At 40.1% G+C, this 20,350-nt stretch overlaps 1 protein-coding gene and 2 pseudogenes across 2 annotated transcripts; all 3 read right to left on the bottom strand.

Moving 5' to 3' along the window:
* Window positions 1-7,220: 7,220 nt before the first annotated feature.
* LOC130198361 (E3 ubiquitin/ISG15 ligase TRIM25-like) lies at window positions 7,221-7,918 on the bottom strand (annotated as a pseudogene).
* A 3,546-nt stretch (window positions 7,919-11,464) lies between these two features.
* LOC130198212 (tripartite motif-containing protein 16-like) lies at window positions 11,465-13,144 on the bottom strand. Of its 2 annotated transcripts, XM_056421360.1 has the most exons (2): window positions 12,077-13,144; window positions 11,465-12,022 (listed from the first exon to the last, which is right to left on the bottom strand). In XM_056421360.1, exons 1-2 carry the CDS (start codon window positions 13,142-13,144, stop codon window positions 11,465-11,467), a joined length of 1,626 nt encoding a protein of 541 aa, XP_056277335.1. The 2 variants fall into 2 exon arrangements, with proteins under 2 accessions (XP_056277335.1, XP_056277334.1); XM_056421359.1 differs by having other exon boundaries at window positions 11,465-13,144.
* Window positions 13,145-18,532: 5,388 nt separating this feature from the next.
* On the bottom strand, window positions 18,533-19,444 carry LOC130198360 (tripartite motif-containing protein 29-like; annotated as a pseudogene).
* Window positions 19,445-20,350: the final 906 nt, after the last annotated feature.

The raw sequence follows: 20,350 nt of genomic DNA, 5'->3' as shown, positions 1-20,350 counted from the left end.
TACGATACTTCACCATCTCCAATCTGGCAACACTGAGCACCTTGCCGCCTCCACTAGTTCATTGTTGTTTGTGCTCTACACTACGACCAGCGACACCGCTCCCATAGCGCACTACAGCGCTGTGCGTAGGGCACCACGTCCTGAGGGGGCTCCACAAAATAGGCAACTAAAAAATCCTCAGTCATAATAATTATAATGCCGATATTATTTCAGTCTAGAAATATTCGGCAGCTTTTAGGCATGTATAGTTAATTTTAGTTTAGTTCATATGGCAGAACATTTAAAATAGAAGTGCGCTATACACTACGAATGTATATATATATTAGGGCTGTGAAACGATTACAATTTTTAATCAGGTTAATCACAGGTTTCTGTGGATTAATCATGATTAATCCCATATATACATTCAGGGTTTTTCTTGGGTCAAAATGGGTCTTCGGTGCTCCCAAAAAGTTTTTTGGCGCGCTGCGCGCGCACCGTCTGTTCCTTGAGTGAGTGATCAGCAGCTGGCCGCCCACAGTTGCGTATTGATCAGACAAGAAGACACGCTTATCAACTCCAGTGTTTCCCCAACTATTATAACAGGGAGAAATCTCCACCCGTCACCCTGTAATTTTCGTCTACCCCCCCCGTCAACAATTCTCGGCTCGCACGACAGAGCGATGCGCGCGCCGGCATCGAAGCTCTGCGGCGCGAGCCGAGAGAAGAGTTGTTGACGGGGGGTGAGGGGGGGGGGGGGTGCAAGTGACTTTTTCCGTCTCGATGTGCGCGCACACGCCGGCATCCGAGCTCTGCGGCGTGCGAGACGGAGATCGGAGTCGTGTTAACGCGACACGTAGAGACAGAATGACATGCTGCTGGAGAGACGACCAACAACAGACGGATTGGAAGCTCATTCTGCGCATGCGTTAAATGCGTTAAAAAACAACAACAAGTTAAACCTGTAATTTAGTTAACTGAGTTAGCACGTTATTTTTCACAGCACTAATATATATATAAATATATATATATATATAAACCTTGGCTCACGGTTAATCTCACACAGCTGAGGTTGAGTATAAAAGGATTATTCAGGATTGGAGAAAAAGACAGGTTTGAACAATCTAAATTCAGGTTTAGTGAGATGATGAGAGAAACCAAACGACTGTCCTCTGAGAAATTCCAACAACAGCTCTCAGTTAACGACTCTGCTTCGGTCTGAAAAGATCTCTGATTGATCATCTGCAAACCTGAAGCTCCTCACTCCACTAACCACGTGTGCATGAACCCATGTGAATGAATGCTCCGGTGTTAGTGGAAGACAAAGGGACAGTCCTGACACCAACGAGGACTCTCTCCATCCTGGAGAGGGAATTCAACAGGCTGAACAAGAGAAACCTGTAGACGACCTGCTCAGCAGCAAACAACAGATGCTCATCAAGAAGCTCACGAATAAACCAGATAAGCTTATTCTGCCGTTTGTTGGTGATTCATAGGTCAAATTGAATCTGTAGTATTGATCAAAGTTACATTGTTCTCATTTAATTGTGTTAAAGTTTCTCTGACTTATGAAATTGTGGTGGCACTTAACAAATCCTTCCCAATAATGACCACATTATTACTATTATGTTAAAGGTGTTTAAGTGTGTGTATATGTATGTATATATATATATATATTAGTGCTGTGAAAAATAACGCGTTAATTCAATTACAGGTTTAACTAGTTTTTTTTTTTTTAACGCATTTAACGCATGCGCAGAATGAGCTTGTTGTTGGTCGTCTCTACAGCAGCGTGTCATTCTGTCTCTACGTGTCGCGTTAACATGACTCCAATCTCCGTCTCGCGCGCCGCAGAGCTCGGATGCCGGCGTGTGCACGCACATCGGGACGAAAAAAAGTCACTTGCAAAATGAGCTTCCAATACACCACTTCAATCTGAACTCTGTCCGCTCTCATGCAGACGGTCTGTTCATCGGTAATGATCCTTCCGCAGGTTCACCTCCGGAAACCTTGTTACGACTTTTACTTCCTGTAGATCAGGGGTCTCAACACGTCGATCGCGACCTGCCAGTCGATCGCGCGTAGTGTTGGTAGATCGCATGACATTAAAAGATTGGCCCGCCCCCTGACATGTTCTCTAGAGCACGCCTTTGTTCTTCTATTAAACTAAACGTCTGTTGTTGATCGTATCTCCACAGCAGCATGTCATTTCTGTCTCTTCGTTGCGTTAACACTTATCGATCTCCGTCTCGCGCCACAGAGCTCCGCGCGCGATCGGGACCGAGCAAAAAAAGTCACTTGTCAATCTGTCCCGTGTCCGGGCCGGTGAGGTTTCAGCTTTGCAGCGGTGTCCCGCCGTCCCTTTCATCACGGCCCAGTTCATGAAGAAAACCCACACAGTCAGTTTGCCTCAGCAGCTGCTAGAGGAAGACTAGAGGCCTTTAGATTGTGTCATGGTGGAGTTAATGGTTGACAAACAAGAGAAACATGTTCTGTTTAACCCTCCTGTTACCTTTACATTTCCTAACATATTTTACCCTCGGGGTCAATTTGACCCCAGCAATTAAAACCTCCAGAAAATTATTAGAATTAATATTGCTTCCCAAGTTTAAGTGTGAGGTACTTTATGTTTGTTTGTTGACTACCTAAATAGCCCTTTAAATAAATAAAAAAGTTGATATTTCTTATATGTTTGACACAGTGAAAAACAGCCTGGGGTCAAAATGACCCCAAAGAACACCGACATTAAACATTGAATGGGGTCAAATTGACCGAAAGGTAACAGGAGGGTTAAACATTCTGTTTAGGATGAAGATGTATTAATGTTCCATATGGAAGAAAACTGCTAAATAACTGCTGAGTTGCAGCACCATTGTATAGAAGAATGTATAAATGTATATATCCGTCTTTTGTCATAAATCTCTATGTTCTCACAAAATATACCGAGAATATCGGTAATATGTGATTAATCATGATTAATCCACAAAAACCTGTGATTAATCCGATTAAAAATTGTAATCGTTTCACAGCCCTAATATATATATATATATATACATATACATATATAAACCTTGGCTCACGATTAATCTCACACAGCTGAGGTTGAATATAAAAGGATTATTCAGGATTGGAGAAAAAGACAGGTTTAAAGAATCTAAATTCAGGTTTAGTGAGATGATGAGAGAAACCAAACGACTGTCCTCTGAAAAACTCCAACAGCCCATGATAAATACTTTTTAGTTTTTCAATGCATATATCGTACAATAAAACATTATTTCACAGGTAATATCCCACAGCTAAGGTTTAACACAATAATCCTTCAGGAGTGAAGACAAGGACAGGATTAACCCTGTAAGACCCAAGCATAGAAATAATATCTAAATCTTTTTTTTTTAAAGTCAGATGATGTTGTAAGAGTTTTCTGATGCAGATAATGAAGGATTAATTTAAAAAAAAAGTTTTTGTAAGTTTTTAGGGAAACGTTGTAATATTGCAACGTTGGGCCTAGTTGGTAGCAGAATTTCAGCATTTGCTCTCCTTGCTGGTGGCATTCTGAAATGGAAACAATAGTTAGAGAATGTTCAAGTATAACTAATTCCAATGCAAATTAATCCTATTCAGGCAATACACTCCACTGATGGCCCACAATACTGTCTGGCTAGCCTAATGTGCTCTCTACTTACATTTACAAAAGGAAAATACAACCCCCCCAGAACTCTTACATCCCCATATTCCAGAACATTTACACCTCTCCCTGAACATTGCATTATAAATGCAACCCCCACATTCCAGAACATTTACACCTCTCCCTGACCAATGCAAAATACATGCAACTCCCACATTCCAAAACATTTACACTTGTCCCTGAACAACCATCCTCCAAAGCATTCTACACACATTATCTGGCTTGTGTAACAAGGAGATATTTGGGCAAACCAACAAAGTCCAGATAAAAAAAACAGTTGACTATATCTCACTGCGAACATAGTAATAAGATAGGGTTTGGGTTACCCTAACCCATTTAGAATTATTCAAATATGGTCTAAACTTAAAATTATAACAAATAACCCTTTTGTAAAGTGTGAATCATCAAATACATTATATTTATCCTGTATCTGAACATCCGTGAAGTGGAATGTCTCCATGTAGTGTGCAAGGTGCACCTGCTATTTTAGCTACCATTTTCACCCAACGTTGTAAAATTACAACAATGACATAACAAGCTGAAAATCTAATGTGATGCATTAATTCCACAATAACTTAGTATTTACATGAACTACATATTCTAACAATCACCAAAAAAATTATTTCATGGAATTCACTTACTTCAATGTTGATATAACCAGTTGAATGAAACAAGGAGATGTGCTTCCGGAAAGTTTGCAGGTAGAGTGAGTTCATGGCCTTATACACACCTATATACACATTTACAATCCAATAGCATTGCAAGGCAAGACAATAGGACCCATTGACTATGTAAATATGGTCTTTCCCAAAAACGTTTTTGCAAATGTGTTTTTAGAGAGATAAAAGTGACGTTGTAATATTACAACGAGGGGTCTTACAGGGTTAAGACGATGAGAGAAACTATACGACTGTACTGTATATAAATAAGGAAAATGATAAGATCATTGAAATAACAATCTACATTTTAACCCTTGTGTTGCCTTCGGGTCAATTTGACCCAATTCAATGTTTCACCCTCCTGTCGCCTTGGTCAATATGACCCGATTCAATGTAACCCTCCTGTTACCTTTATATTTACTAACATATTTTACCCTTGAGGTTAATATGACCCCAGCTATTAAAATCTCCAGAAAATTATTAGAATTAATATTGTTTTCCAAGTTTAAGTGTGAGGTACTTTATGTTTGTTTGTTGACTCGAAAGAACACCGACATTAAATATTGAATCGGGTCAAAATGACCGAAGGCAACACAAGGGTTAAAGAAGCAATGCTTTTATTTCACTAACAGAATTCTTGTAAAAGTCAATGACAAAAATACTTCTGAATAATATTTAAATCAGGACTGTATCGACATCTATAAATGAGGAAACTGTGGACATTCTCGATATTGTTGTGGAAGTTTAAAATACTTTTAATATGAATGTTATTCTTTGAGTTTTTTAAGGTTGATTCTGATACCTTTTCTATTCCATGAAGTTGACATGTTTTTGACACAAAATCTGAAAATGTAGAAATTAAATTTGTATGAATCAAATAATGTATATATACAATTTCTTATAGACGCAAATATAAATAAAGCCTTGGTTCACAGTTAATTTCACGCAGCTGATGTTGAATGCAAAATAATTATTCAGGCTAGAGACAAATACTTGGTAAAAGAATCAAAGTACAGGTTTAGAGAGACAATAAGAGAAACCAAATGACTGTCCACGGAGAAACTCCAACAGCAGTTCTCAATAAACGACTCTGCTTCAGTCTGAAAAGGTCTCTGACGGCTCATCACTCCACTAACGACTTGTGCATGATTCATGTGAATGACTCCGCCTGTATTGGTGGAAGACAAAGGGACAGTCCTGACACCAATGAGGACTCTCTCCATCCTGGAGAGGGACGTCAACAGGCTGCTCAAGAGAAGACCTGTAGACGACCAGCTCAGCAGCAAACAACAGACGCTCATCAAGAAGCTCATGAATAAACCAGATCAGATGATTCTGCAGTTGTTGATGATTTAAATGAAAAGAATAAATCTTCCGCATTGATCAACGTTACATTGTTCTCATTTAATTGGGTTAAAGTTTCTCTGACTTCTTGAATAGTTGTTAAAGAACTTTGTAATACTTTTGTTCAAAAGAATCAACTCCACCATATCTGTTGTCTTACTGATGAACAAATGTTCTTCTGCTCTAAGCATGAACTCTGTACTTGTTGGTGTTTCGGGAGGAAAACTGACTCAGTTATTCTCACATATTAGTTTCATATTGTATACATCGGCTTTTTGTGAATCCCTGGAAGAAAGAAGACAAGAAGACAAAAATGCTGTTAATGTTTGTTTATTAATATATAAACATTCAGTTTGTTTTTACATCACAACAGTGAAGTCTTGATTCTCGTGAGTTTACAAAGTAAAGACAACTAAAAACATCTTGATAAATGAAGATCTGGTGCGTTATCTCTTCATAAAAATGCAGAGGAAGAGAAACAACAATATAAAAGTATCATTACAAATATTCATCAAACATTTAGAGCTCAGAGAAGTTTAAGAGATAAGGAGAAATGTTAACGCTTCAATGACTTTGGTCTATTTCAGATTACACAACTCAGCAGTGTCTCCATAACTGAAAGGATGAAGTCCAGCATAGAGAGGCTGAGTGAATGTGGTCTGGACTCTGTGGAGGAGAGTCATGGTGTCAGAGACGCTGTAGAAGGACAGAATTCCTGCTCTGTGATCCAGGTACACTCCTAATCTGGAGGATTGAGGACCAGAGACAGGAGTTTGGACATTGTTGTATCGAAAGTTACAACCGTTTTGTTACATCTTAATGCCCAAGATTTGTTATTATATCCAAAGACACATTCATCTCCGTTGCCCTTTCTGCTGATATTCTTGTATGCAACGGCTACATCAACTCCTTCTCCTCTCCACTTCACCTCCCAGTAACAACGTCCCATCAGACTCTCTCTACTCAGGACTTGATCACATCCACTGAATCTGTCTGAGTGAGAAGCATAAGACTGTTCTTCTCTCATTAAAGTTGCTTTTCTGTCCTCATCAGATAATAACAGCCATGTGGTTGCTGTGTCTGGATCCAGAGAGAGCTCACATGAATACTTTAAGAATCCAGCTCTGGTCTTGGGCTCTGCTTGGAACAGTAAAACATCCACTTCAGACACTGCTAGTGAGACGTTTGTCCATTTCTCTCTCAGAACGTCCTGTAATTTATCTCTGACTTCTGACACAGCCGCCGTCACGTCCTCAAAGTGTCTCAGAGGACGGATATCGATGCCGGACGAGTGTGTAGACTCAGCGCGTGGTGACAGTGAGGGGTAGTGGAGTAGAAACTGCTTGAGATCCTCTGTGTGTGACAGCAGCTTCAGCTCAGCCTCGTTCCTCTTCAGCTCAGTGATCTCCTGCTCCAGCTTCTCCTGAAGCTCTTGGACTCGACTCACTTCAGTTCTCTGCCGGGATCTGACCTGCTGCTTCACATCAGAGCTTCTGTTCACCATGAGCCGGATCAGCTCAGTGAAGATCTTCTCACTGTCCTCCACTGTCTTATTAGCAGAGAGGTTGAGGGCCTCCACCTCCTGATGGAGCAACTTCAGGTATTTCTCTCGGTCCTGGATTCTCTGCTGGATGTTGAGTCGACTCCCCTCCAGCTCACTCTGCCTCTCGGTCCTTTCTGCTGCAGCTGAGACTGTGTCGTGGCCTTTATGTTCATTCATTAAGCAGAGGTAACAGATACACTGCTGATCAGTACGGCAGAAGATCTTCATCACCTCATTATGACGAGAGCAGATGTTCTCCTGGAGCTTGTTGGAGGGCTCCACCAGCTTGTGTTTCTTTAATGGAGCAGAGTCATAATGAGGCTGAAGATGTTTCTCACAGTAAGAAGCCAGACACACCAGACAGGACTTGAAGGCCTTCAGTCTCCTCCCAGTGCAGACATCACAGGCCACATCTTCAGCTCCAGCATAGCAGTGATCAGCAGGAGCAGCTTGGAGTCCAGTCTTCTTCAGCTGCTCCACTAGAGCTGCCAACATGGTGTTCTTCAGCAGGACAGGCCTCGGTGTGAAGGTCTTCCTACACAGAGGGCAGCTGTGGAGTTTCTTCCCATCCTCTTTATCCAAGTGGGCTTTAATACAGTTCATGCAGTAGCTGTGTCCACAGGGAATAGTCACCGGATCCTTCAGGAGATCCAGACAGATGGAACAAGAGAAGGTCTCCTGGTCCAGCTGAACTCCTTTTTGCGCCATTTTCTCCTCGTGGATAAGACTTTGAATTTGGATTTATGTTTTAAATGTTGCCTGTTCATTCAATAATCTTCACTGAGGGAGGTTTCTACTCTAGAGAAGACAACATCTGCTGAGAGAGGAGCTGCCCGTGTTTTATAGGAAAGAAAAAGGGAGGAGCTATCAAGCTCCCATGTGATTGGACAGCAACAAGATGGGGAAGGGTGGGCCTCCCGGTGATAGCAATGAAGTTAGACCTTTGGTCGGTCTGGTCTGCTTAACACAATAAAAAACTATTCATACAACACTTTTAAAACTAAAAGAATCAATCTAAATTCTGAGTTTTGCATCTGTCAAACAAAAAATGTAATTAATGTTTTATTCTTTGTTTTGTTTTTATGTAATTAAGTAATGAAACATTCAGTTTATTCTCACACTCAATCAGTGAAGCGGGTTACCGTGAAGATTAATATCAAAAATAAAATAAGAAGTTTAAAATACATTAAATATAAATTGTAGTTTTGAGTTTTTAAAAAGTTGATTGTGCTACTTTTTATGAGTAATGACAAGGAGAGTTTTAAAGAGACAATGAGAGAAACTATATGACTGTACTGAATATGAATAATAAAAATAAGATCATTGAAAAAACTATCTACATTTTTTCAAGTATTATTTTAATCTCACAAAAAGTTTTGTTGTAAAAGTAAATGACAGAAATTCTTCATAATAACGATTAAAGTCCCAGTATCAACTTCTATAACTGAGGACATCCTCTCATTATTGTTCTGGAAGTTAAAAACACGAGTGGGAGTTTAAAATACTTTAAATACAAATATTATCATTTGAGTTTTTGAAGGTTGATTTTTATACTTTTTTATCTGCATTAAGTTTACAAGTTCTCCAACAGCAGCTCTCAGTTAACAACTCTGCTTCAGTCTGAAAAGGTCTCTGATTGATCATCGGCCAACCTGAAGCTCATCACTCCACTAACGACTTGTGCATGAACTATGGGAATGAATACTCTGGTGTTAGTGGAAGACAAAGGGACAGTCCTGACACCAACGAGGACTCCCTCCACCCTGGAGAGGGACGTCAACAGGCTGTTCAAGAGAAGCCCTGTTGACGACCTGCTCAGCAGCAAACAACAGACGCTCATCAAGAAGCTCATGAATTAACCAGATCAGATGATTCTGCAGTTTTTGGTGATTTAAATGAAAAAATAATCTTCCGCATTGATCAACGTTACATTGTTCTCATTTAATCGGGTTAAAGTTTCTCTGACTTCTTGAATTGTGGTTAAAGAATGTTGTAATACTTTCGAAAAATCAACTCCACCATATCTGTTGTCTAACTGACTGACAAATGTTATTCTGCTCTCAGCATGAACTCTGTACTTGTTGGTATTTCAGGAGGAACACTGACTCAGTTATTCTCTCATCTTAGTTTCATATTGTATACATCGGCTTTTTGTGAATCCCTGCAAGGAACACAAGAAGACAACACGTTGTTAATGTTTGATTATTATTTTGTAAACATTCAGTTTGTTCTCACATTCAACCAGTAAAGAGTAGTTACCATGAACAATAACATAAAAACTAACATGTTTAAAATACATTTAATATAAATTGTAGTCTTGAGTTTTTTAAAGTTGATTCAGCTACTTTTTCATCAGCATGGAGTGGACAAGTTTTGACAAAAAATCAGAACATTTAGACTAAAAGCGTTGTCTATAAACCCCATTATATATACAGTTTAGTTTTTTAATAGATGTGTCATAAAATACAACCTTAGTTCACAGTTTATATCACACAGCTGAGGTTGAACACAATAATCCTTCAGTCGTAATTACAAGGAGAGGTTTAAAGAGACAATTAGAGAAACTATACGACTGTACTGAATATGAATGAGAAAAATGATAAGATGATTGAAATCAATATCTACATTTTACAGAAACATTTTTTTCAAGCATTATTTTAATCTCACAAACAGTTTTGTTGTAAAAGTAAATGACACAAATTCTTCATAATAACGATTAAATCAGGAGACCGTCCCAGTATCAACTTCTATAACTGAGGAAACTGAGGACATCCTCTCATTATTGTTCTGGAAATTAAAAACACGAGTGGGAGTTTAAAATACGTTAAATCAAAATATTATTCTTTGACTTTTTGAAGGTTGATTTTTATACTTTTTTATCTGCATGAAGTCGACAAGTTGTTGACACAAAATCTGAAAATGTAGACAATAGATATTGTATATGAATCCAATAATCTTTAAATATAATTTTTTTATTGGCACATATATAAATAAAATCTTGGTTCACACTTAATCTCACACATTTGAGGTGGAATGTAAAAGAATTATTCAGGTGTGGGGACAAAGACAGGATTAAATAATCAAAGTACAGGTTTAGTGAGATGAAGAGAGAAACCAAACGACTCTCCTCAGAGAAATTCCAAAAACAGCTCTCAGTTAACGACTCTGCTTCGGTCTGAAAAGGTCTCTCACTCCACTCCACGAACGACTTGTGCATGAACCATGTGAATGAATGCTCCGGTGTTAGTGGAAGACAAAGGGACAGTCCTGACACCAACGAGGCCTCCCTCCATCCTGGAGAAGGACGTCAACAGGCTGTTCAAGAGAAACCCTGTAGACGAACTGTTCAGCAGCAAACAACAGACGCTCATCAAGCAGCTCACGAATAAACCAGACAAGCTTATTCTGCCGTTTGTTGGTGATTCATAGGTCAAATTGAATCTGTAGTATTGATCAAAGTTACATTGTTCTGATTTAATTGGGTTAAAGTTTCTCTGACTTCTGAAATTGTGGTGGTCTTTTAGCACTTAACAAATCCTTCACAATAATGACCACATTATTATTATTATTTTAAAGGTGTTTAAGTGTTTGTGATGAATCTTTGTAGACAAACACACTTGTGGTTCTAAACATCAACAAGTGATATCAAACTGTTTCTTTTCTCTGTGACAAACATGTTTTAGAGGAAAGTTTAAAGCACCGAGACTGACTGGTAAATGTTCTCTGGTCTCAACATGAACTCTGGACTTTGTGGTGGAAAACTTTGTGGAAAACTGACTCAGTTATTCTCTCATTGGTTTCATATTTTATACATTAGCTTCGTATGAAACCCTGAAAATAAGACAAGAAAGTACTTTGTTCATGTTGGTTTATTAGTCATGTAAACAATAATTCGGTTTTCACATAACACATGACTAAAACATCTTGATAAATGAAGGTCTGGTGCTTTCTCTCTTCAGAAACATGCAGAGGAAGAGAAACAACAATGTAAAAGCACCAATATAAATATGAGCTCAGAGAAGTCTCAACAAAGATCATCATGAGCAGTGAGAGCCTCCATGACTCAACACACACAGGAAGGAGCGCCACCTACAGGAACTCAGACACCTACACAACAATAAGGAGAAGATGTACAAGTCCCGCCACAAGGTTTGATTGACAACTGAAGAAAAGTCTGCTCACCATGATAGAAACAAAATAAGTTTAAGACTTAAAACACAGACTTTAACCAGATATCCCAGAACTCACTTCTGTCTATTTTAGTTTACTGAACTCAGCAGTGGCTCCATAAGAATTCAACCTAAATCCAGCATAGAGAGGCTGAGTGAATGTGGTCTGGACTCTGTGGAGGAGAGTCATGGTGTCAGAGACGCTGTAGAAGGACAGAATACCTGCTCTGTGATCCAGGTACACTCCTAATCTGGAGGACCGAGGACCAGAGACGGGAGTTTGGACTTTGTTGTGACAAAATGTAAACATTTTGTTTTTACAATCTAACACCCAAGATGTATTGTTGCATCCAAACAGACATTCATCCCCTCTCTCTTTTCTGCTGATATTCTTGTATGAGACGGCAACATTAACTCCTTCTCCTCTCCATTCCACCTCCCAGTAACAACGTCCAGTCAGACTCTCTCTACTCAGGACCTGACACCATCTATTGAATCTGTCTGAGTGACGAGAATAAGACTGATCTTCTCTCATTAATGTTGCTTTTCTGTTCACATCAGATAATAACAGATGGGTGTTTGCTGTGTTTGGATCCAGAGTGATGTCACATGAATACCTTAAGAATCCAGCTCTGGTCTTGGGCTCTGCTTGTGAAGGAGACAGTAAATCGTCCACTTCAGTCACTGCCAGTGAGACATTTGTCCACTTGTCCCCCAGAACGTCCTGTAGTTTATCTCTGACTTTTGACACAGCCGCCGTCACGTCCTCAAAGTGTCTCAGAGGACGGATATCGATGCCGGACGAGTGTGTAGACTCAGCGCGTGGTGACAGTGAGGGGTAGTGGAGTAGAAACTGCTTGAGATCCTCTGTGTGTGACAGCAGCTTCAGCTCAGCCTCGTTCCTCTTCAGCTCAGTGATCTCCTGCTCCAGCTTCTCCTGAAGCTCTTGGACTCGACTCACTTCAGTTCTCTGCCGGGATCTGACCTGCTGCTTCACGTCAGAGCTTCTGTTCTTCATGAGACGGATCAGCTCAGTGAAGATCTTCTCACTGTCCTCCACTGTTTTATCAGCAGAGAGGTCGAGGGCCTCCACCTCCTGATGGAGCAGCTTCAGGTCTTTCTCTCGGTCCTGGATTCTCTGCTGGATGTTGAGTCGACTCCCCTCCAGCTCTCTCTGCCTCTCGGTCCTTTCTGCTGCCGCTGAGACTGTGTCGTGGCCTTTATGTTCATCCATTAAGCAGAGGTAACAGATACACTGCTGATCAGTACGGCAGAAGATCTTCATCACCTCATTATGACGAGAGCATATCTTCTCCTGGAGCTTGTTGGAGGGCTCCACCAGCTTGTGTTTCTTTAATGGAGCAGAGTCATAATGAGGCTGAAGATGTTTCTCACAATAAGAAGCCAGACACACCAGACAGGACTTGAAGGCCTTCAGTCTCCTCCCAGTGCAGACATCACAGGCCACATCTTCAGCTCCAGCATAGCAGTGATCAGCAGGAGCAGCTTGGAGTCCAGTCTTCTTCAGCTGCTCCACTAGAGCTGCCAACATGGTGTTCTTCAGCAGGACAGGCCTCGGTGTGAAGGTCTTCCTACACAGAGGGCAGCTGTGGAGTTTCTTCCCATCCTCTTTATCCAAGTGGGCTTTAATACAGTTCATGCAGTAGCTGTGTCCACAGGGAATAGTCACCGGATCCTTCAGGAGATCCAGACAGATGGAACAAGAGAAGGTCTCCTGGTCCAGCTGAACTCCTTTTTGCGCCATTTTCTCCTCGTGGATAAGACTTTGAATTTGGATTTATGTTTTAAATGTTGCCTGTTCATTCAATAATCTTCACTGAGGGAGGTTTCTACTCTAGAGAAGACAACATCTGCTGAGAGAGGAGCTGCCCGTGTTTTATAGGAAAAGAAAAAGGGAGGAGCTATCAAGCTCCCATGTGATTGGACAGCAACAAGATGGGGAAGGGTGGGCCTCCCGGTGATAGCAATGAAGTTAGACCTTTGGTCGGTCTGGTCTGCTTAACACAATAAAAAACTATTCATACAACACTTTTAAAACTAAAAGAATCAATCTAAATTCTGAGTTTTGCATCTGTCAAACAAAAAATGTAATTAATGTTTTATTCTTTGTTTTGTTTTTATGTAATTAAGTAATGAAACATTCAGTTTATTCTCACACTCAATCAGTGAAGCGGGGTTACCGTGAAGATTAATATCAAAAATAAAATAAGAAGTTTAAAATACATTAAATATAAATTGTAGTTTTGAGTTTTTAAAAGTTGATTGTGCTACTTTTTTATGAGTAATGACAAGGAGAGTTTTAAAGAGACAATGAGAGAAACTATATGACTGTACTGAATATGAATAATAAAAATAAGATCATTGAAAAAACTATCTACATTTTTTCAAGTATTATTTTAATCTCACAAAAAGTTTTGTTGTAAAAGTAAATGACAGAAATTCTTCATAATAACGATTAAAGTCCCAGTATCAACTTCTATAACTGAGGACATCCTCTCATTATTGTTCTGGAAGTTAAAAACACGAGTGGGAGTTTAAAATACTTTAAATACAAATATTATCATTTGAGTTTTTGAAGGTTGATTTTTATACTTTTTTATCTGCATTAAGTTTACAAGTTCTCCAACAGCAGCTCTCAGTTAACAACTCTGCTTCAGTCTGAAAAGGTCTCTGATTGATCATCGGCCAACCTGAAGCTCATCACCCACTAACGACTTGTGCATGAACTATGGGAATGAATACTCTGGTGTTAGTGGAAGACAAAGGGACAGTCCTGACACCAACGAGGACTCCCTCCACCCTGGAGAGGGACGTCAACAGGCTGTTCAAGAGAAGCCCTGTTGACGACCTGCTCAGCAGCAAACAACAGACGCTCATCAAGAAGCTCATGAATTAACCAGATCAGATGATTCTGCAGTTTTTGGTGATTTAAATGAAAAAATAATCTTCCGCATTGATCAACGTTACATTGTTCTCATTTAATCGGGTTAAAGTTTCTCTGACTTCTTGAATTGTGGTTAAAGAATGTTGTAATACTTTCGAAAAATCAACTCCACCATATCTGTTGTCTAACTGACTGACAAATGTTATTCTGCTCTCAGCATGAACTCTGTACTTGTTGGTATTTCAGGAGGAACACTGACTCAGTTATTCTCTCATCTTAGTTTCATATTGTATACATCGGCTTTTTGTGAATCCCTGCAAGGAACACAAGAAGACAACACGTTGTTAATGTTTCAATTCAATTCAATTCAGTTTATTTGTATAGCCCAATTTCACAAATTACAAATTTGTCTCGGAGTGCTTTACAATCTGTACACATAGACATCCCTGCCCCAAAACCTCACATCGGACCAGGAAAACTCCCAAATAACCCTTCAGGGGAAAAAGGGAAGAAACCTGGAGGAGAGCAACAGAGGAGGATCCCTCTCCTAGGATGGACAGATGCAATAGATGTAATGTGTACAGAAGGACAGATTTAGAGTTAAAATACATTCAATGAATATGACAGAGTGTATGAATAGTTCATAGTAGGCATATTCCACGATGGAGACCTCCACGATCCATCAGGCAGATGGCGGTGGGGAGGAGGAGGGGCGGAGTCTCAACAGGACAGTGGCGTAGTCATGAGCAGGAATTCCACGACCCAGACGATCCATCAGGCAGATAGGATCTATGGCCTCATAGGGTCCGATGACCCCATGAGACGAAAGTCAAAAGGACTTCCGGGAGAAAGCAGAGTTAGTAACGTGTGATTGAGAGATGAAAATTCATCCTAAGGAGAGAAAAAGAGGAGATAGGTACTCAGTGCATCCTAAAACGTCCCCGGCAGCTATAAGCCTATAGCAGCATATCAAGGGGCTGGACCAGGGCAAACCTGATTCAGCCCTAACTATAAGCTCTGTCAAAGAGGAAGGTCTTAAGTCTACTCTTAAACGAGTTGACTGTGTCTGCCTCCCGGACTGAAATTGGAAGCTGGTTCCATAAAAGAGGAGCTTGATAACTAAAGGCTCTGGCTCCCATTCTACTTTTAAGACTCTAGGAACTACAAGTAGTCCGCATTTAGTGAGCGAGCTCTCTAGTGGGGCAATATGGTACGACAAGCTCCTTAAGATATGATGGAGCATCACCAATCAAGGCTTTGTAGGTTAAGAGAAGAATTTTAAAAGTGATTCTTGATTTTACTGGGAGCCAGTGCAGAGCAGCTAGTGCAGGAGTGATGTGATCTCTTTTCTTAGTTTTAGTGAGAACACGAGCTGCAGCATTCTGGATCAACTGGAGAGACCTAAGAGATTTATTAGAGCAGCCTGCTAATAAGGAGTTGCAGTAATCCAGTCTCGAAGTAACGAACGCGTGAACCAATTTTTCTGCATCTTTTTGAGACAAGATGTGCCTGATTTTTGAAATATTACGTAGATGAAAGAATTTGATTATTATTTTGTAAACATTCAGTTTGTTCTCACATTCAACCAGTAAAGAGTAGTTACCATGAACAATAACATAAAAACTAACATGTTTAAAATACATTTAATATAAATTGTAGTCTTGAGTTTTTTAAAGTTGATTCAGCTACTTTTTCATCAGCATGGAGTGGACAAGTTTTTGACAAAAAAAATCAGAACATTTAGACTAAAAGCGTTGTCTATAAACCCCATTATATATACAGTTTAGTTTTTTAATAGATGTGTCATAAAATACAACCTTAGTTCACAGTTTATATCACACAGCTGAGGTTGAACACAATAATCCTTCAGTCGTAATTACAAGGAGAGGTTTAAAGAGACAATTAGAGAAACTATACGACTGTACTGAATATGAATGAGAAAAATGATAAGATGATTGAAATCAATATCTACATTTTACAGAAACATTTTTTTTCAAGCATTATTTTAATCTCACAAACAGTTTTGTTGTAAAAGTAAATGACACAAATTCTTCATAATAACGATTAAATCAGGAGACCGTCCCAGTATCAACTTCTATAACTGAGGAAACTGAGGACATCCTCTCATTATTGTTCTGGAAATTAAAATCACGAGTGGGAGTTTAAAATACGTTAAATCAAAATATTATTCTTTGACTTTTTGAAGGTTGATTTTTATACTTTTTTATCTGCATGAAGTCGACAAGTTGTTGACACAAAATCTGAAAATGTAGACAATAGATGTTGTATATGAATCCAATAATCTTTAAATATAATTTTTCTATTGGCACATATATAAATAAAATCTTGGTTCACACTTAATCTCACACATTTGAGGTGGAATGTAAAAGAATTATTCAGGTGTGGGGACAAAGACAGGATTAAATAATCAAAGTACAGGTTTAGTGAGATGAAGAGAGAAACCAAACGACTCTCCTCAGAGAAATTCCAAAAACAGCTCTCAGTTAACGACTCTGCTTCGGTCTGAAAAGGTCTCTCACTCCACTCCACGAACGACTTGTGCATGAACCATGTGAATGAATGCTCCGGTGTTAGTGGAAGACAAAGGGACAGTCCTGACACCAACGAGGCCTCCTCCATCCTGAGAAGGACGCCAACAGGCTGTTCAAGAGAAACCCTGTAGACGAACTGTTCAGCAGCAAACAACAGACGCTCATCAAGCAGCTCACGAATAAACCAGACAAGCTTTTTCTGCCGTTTGTTGGTGATTCATAGGTCAAATTGAATCTGTAGTATTGATCAAAGTTACATTGTTCTGATTTAATTGGGTTAAAGTTTCTCTGACTTCTGAAATTGTGGTGGTCTTTTAGCACTTAACAAATCCTTCACAATAATGACCACATTATTATTATTATTTTAAAGGTGTTTAAGTGTTTGTGATGAATCTTTTGTAGACAAACACACTTGTGGTTCTAAACATCAACAAGTGATATCAAACTGTTTCTTTTCTCTGTGACAAACATGTTTTAGAGGAAAGTTTAAAGCACCGAGACTGACTGTTAAATGTTCTCTGGTCTCAACATGAACTCTGGACTTTGTGGTGGAAAACTTTGTGGAAAACTGACTCAGTTATTCTCTCATTGGTTTCATATTTTATACATTAGCTTCGTATGAAACCCTGAAAATAAGACAAGAAAGTACTTTGTTCATGTTGGTTTATTAGTCATGTAAACAATAATTCGGTTTTCACATACCACATGACTAAAACATCTTGATAAATGAAGGTCTGGTGCTTTCTCTCTTCAGAAACATGCAGAGGAAGAGAAACAACAATGTAAAAGCACCAATATAAATATGAGCTCAGAGAAGTCTCAACAAAGATCATCATGAGCAGTGAGAGCCTCCATGACTCAACACACACAGGAAGGAGCGCCACCTACAGGAACTCAGACACCTACACAACAATAAGGAGAAGATGTACAAGTCCCGGCCACAAGGTTTGATTGACAACTGAAGAAAAGTCTGCTCACCATGATAGAAACAAAATAAGTTTAAGACTTAAAACACAGACTTTAACCAGATATCCTAGAACTCACTTCTGTCTATTTTAGTTTACTGAACTCAGCAGTGGCTCCATAAGAATTCAACCTAAGTCCAGCATAGAGAGGCTGAGTGAATGTGGTCTGGACTCTGTGGAGGAGAGTCATGGTGTCAGAGACGCTGTAGAAGGACAGAATACCTGCTCTGTGATCCAGGTACACTCCTAATCTGGAGGACCGAGGACCAGAGACGGGAGTTTGGACTTTGTTGTGACAAAATGTAAACATTTTGTTTTTATAATCTAACACCCAAGATGTATTGTTGCATCCAAACAGACATTCATCCCCTCTCTCTTTTCTGCTGATATTCTTGTATGAGACGGCAACATTAACTCCTTCTCCTCTCCATTCCACCTCCCAGTAACAACGTCCAATCAGACTCTCTCTACTCAGGACCTGACACCATCTATTGAATCTGTCTGAGTGACGAGAATAAGACTGATCTTCTCTCATTAATGTTGCTTTTCTGTTCACATCAGATAATAACAGATGGGTGTGTGCTGTGTTTGGATCCAGAGTGATGTCACATGAATACCTTAAGAATCCAGCTCTGGTCTTGGGCTCTGCTTGTGAAGGAGACAGTAAATCGTCCACTTCAGTCACTGCCAGTGAGACGTTTGTCCACTTGTCCCAAAGAACGTCCTGTAGTTTATCTCTGACTTTTGACACAGCCGCCGTCACGTCCTCAAAGTGTCTCAGAGGACGGATATCGATGCCGGACGAGTGTGTAGACTCAGCGCGTGGTGACAGTGAGGGGTAGTGGAGTAGAAACTGCTTGAGATCCTCTGTGTGACAGCAGCTTCAGCTCAGCCTCGTTCCTCTTCAGCTCAGTGATCTCCTGCTCCAGCTTCTCCTGAAGCTCTTGGACTCGACTCACTTCAGTTCTCTGCCGGGATCTGACCTGCTGCTTCACGTCAGAGCTTCTGTTCTTCATGAGACGGATCAGCGCAGTGAAGATCTTCTCACTGTCCTCCACTGTTTTATCAGCAGAGAGGTCGAGGGCCTCCACCTCCTGATGGAGCAGCTTCAGGTCTTTCTCTCGGTCCTGGATTCTCTGCTGGATGTTGAGTCGACTCCCCTCCAGCTCTTTCTGCCTCTCGGTCCTTTCTGCTGCCGCTGAGACTGTGTCGTGGCCTTTATGTTCATCCATTAAGCAGAGGTAACAGATACACTGCTGATCAGTACGGCAGAAGATCTTCATCACCTCATTATGACGAGAGCAGATCTTCTCCTGGAGCTTGTTGGAGGGCTCCACCAGCTTGTGTTTCTTTAATGGAGCAGAGTCATAATGAGGCTGAAGATGTTTCTCACAATAAGAAACCAGACACACCAGACAGGACTTGAAGGCCTTCAGTCTCCTCCCAGTGCAGACATCACAGGCCACATCTTCAGCTCCAGCATAGCAGTGATCAGCAGGAGCAGCTTGGAGTCCAGTCTTCTTCAGCTGCTCCACTAGAGCTGCCAACATGGTGTTCTTCAGCAGGACAGGCCTCAGTGTGAAGGTCTGCCTACACTGAGGGCAGCTGAGGAGTTTCTTCCCATCCTCTACATATACACACATACAGACATACTTCCACAGACATCTTCCATATAAATACGTTTCAATTACATTAATAACTCTCAAGAATTGTTTTACAAACAATTCCCTTGAAAACCAAAGATGAGTTCACCATTCTGACATCCATTTCAACATTATTCCATAATTGGACCCCTACAACAGTTGATGCTGAGATGAGAGCAACCTGAAGCACAGTTTGTCTAATCATTTGATTCCCCCACCCCCCAAAAAACGTTTTAAATTAAGTATTTGATTTTAAAAAACGCAGGGTGACACATTAGTTTGAAGTTCCAAACATAACCCAAGTGATGACAGCTAAACCTACTCCATGACACTTGAGCAAACCCAATGCATTGAAAGTTTTGAGGTTGTAGCCTCGACTATTTAATCAAAGAAAAGAGGAAAAAGGCAGAAACAAAGCAGTTTCCATTTTTAATCTCCCTCTCAAAGCTTCAAAGCTCAACCGGCTGCAGCACACACACACAGCTTGTTGTCATTGCGGTATCCCGGGGATATAGATGAAAGCACCTTATGCTTTGAGAACTTTCTGTTCTTACTTGAATACTTTTAAGTATCTGTGAAGATGGAAAACCTTTTTTTTCGTGTGAACCGCCTCCATATTGGAGGATTCTGCACCTTCACTTGCCAAATAAATTGCCACTGAGGTAATTTGTGCAGAATGTCTAAGTATGGGAAAAGTAGAACGCCTGTGTTTTTTTGTTTTTTTAGGTGAATAAAAGTTCTGTCACAGACCTGCAGTGCAGTTAAAGTGATGCAAAAAAATAATTCTGGCCTAATTTTCTTTTTGTAAAAAGTTTTTGAAATGGTATCTCCCTTACGTTCCACCTTCTTGCGTGAGCTGACAGAATAGAGAACAGTCATTGGTCGACCGATCTCAGGGTTGCCAGA

This window comes from Pseudoliparis swirei, chromosome 8 (genome assembly GCF_029220125.1).
Source record: "Pseudoliparis swirei isolate HS2019 ecotype Mariana Trench chromosome 8, NWPU_hadal_v1, whole genome shotgun sequence".
Classification (NCBI taxonomy): Eukaryota; Metazoa; Chordata; class Actinopteri; order Perciformes; family Liparidae; genus Pseudoliparis; species Pseudoliparis swirei.
Note: the sequence above shows the minus strand (reverse complement) of the source record. Positions and strands in the feature narration are given on the sequence as shown.

Bases quoted from the DNA above. Each gene is read 5' to 3' on its own strand.
- LOC130198212 (XM_056421359.1), bottom strand. From the start codon at position 13,144: ATGGCGCAAAAAGGAGTTCAGCTGGACCAGGAGACCTTCTCTTGTTCC.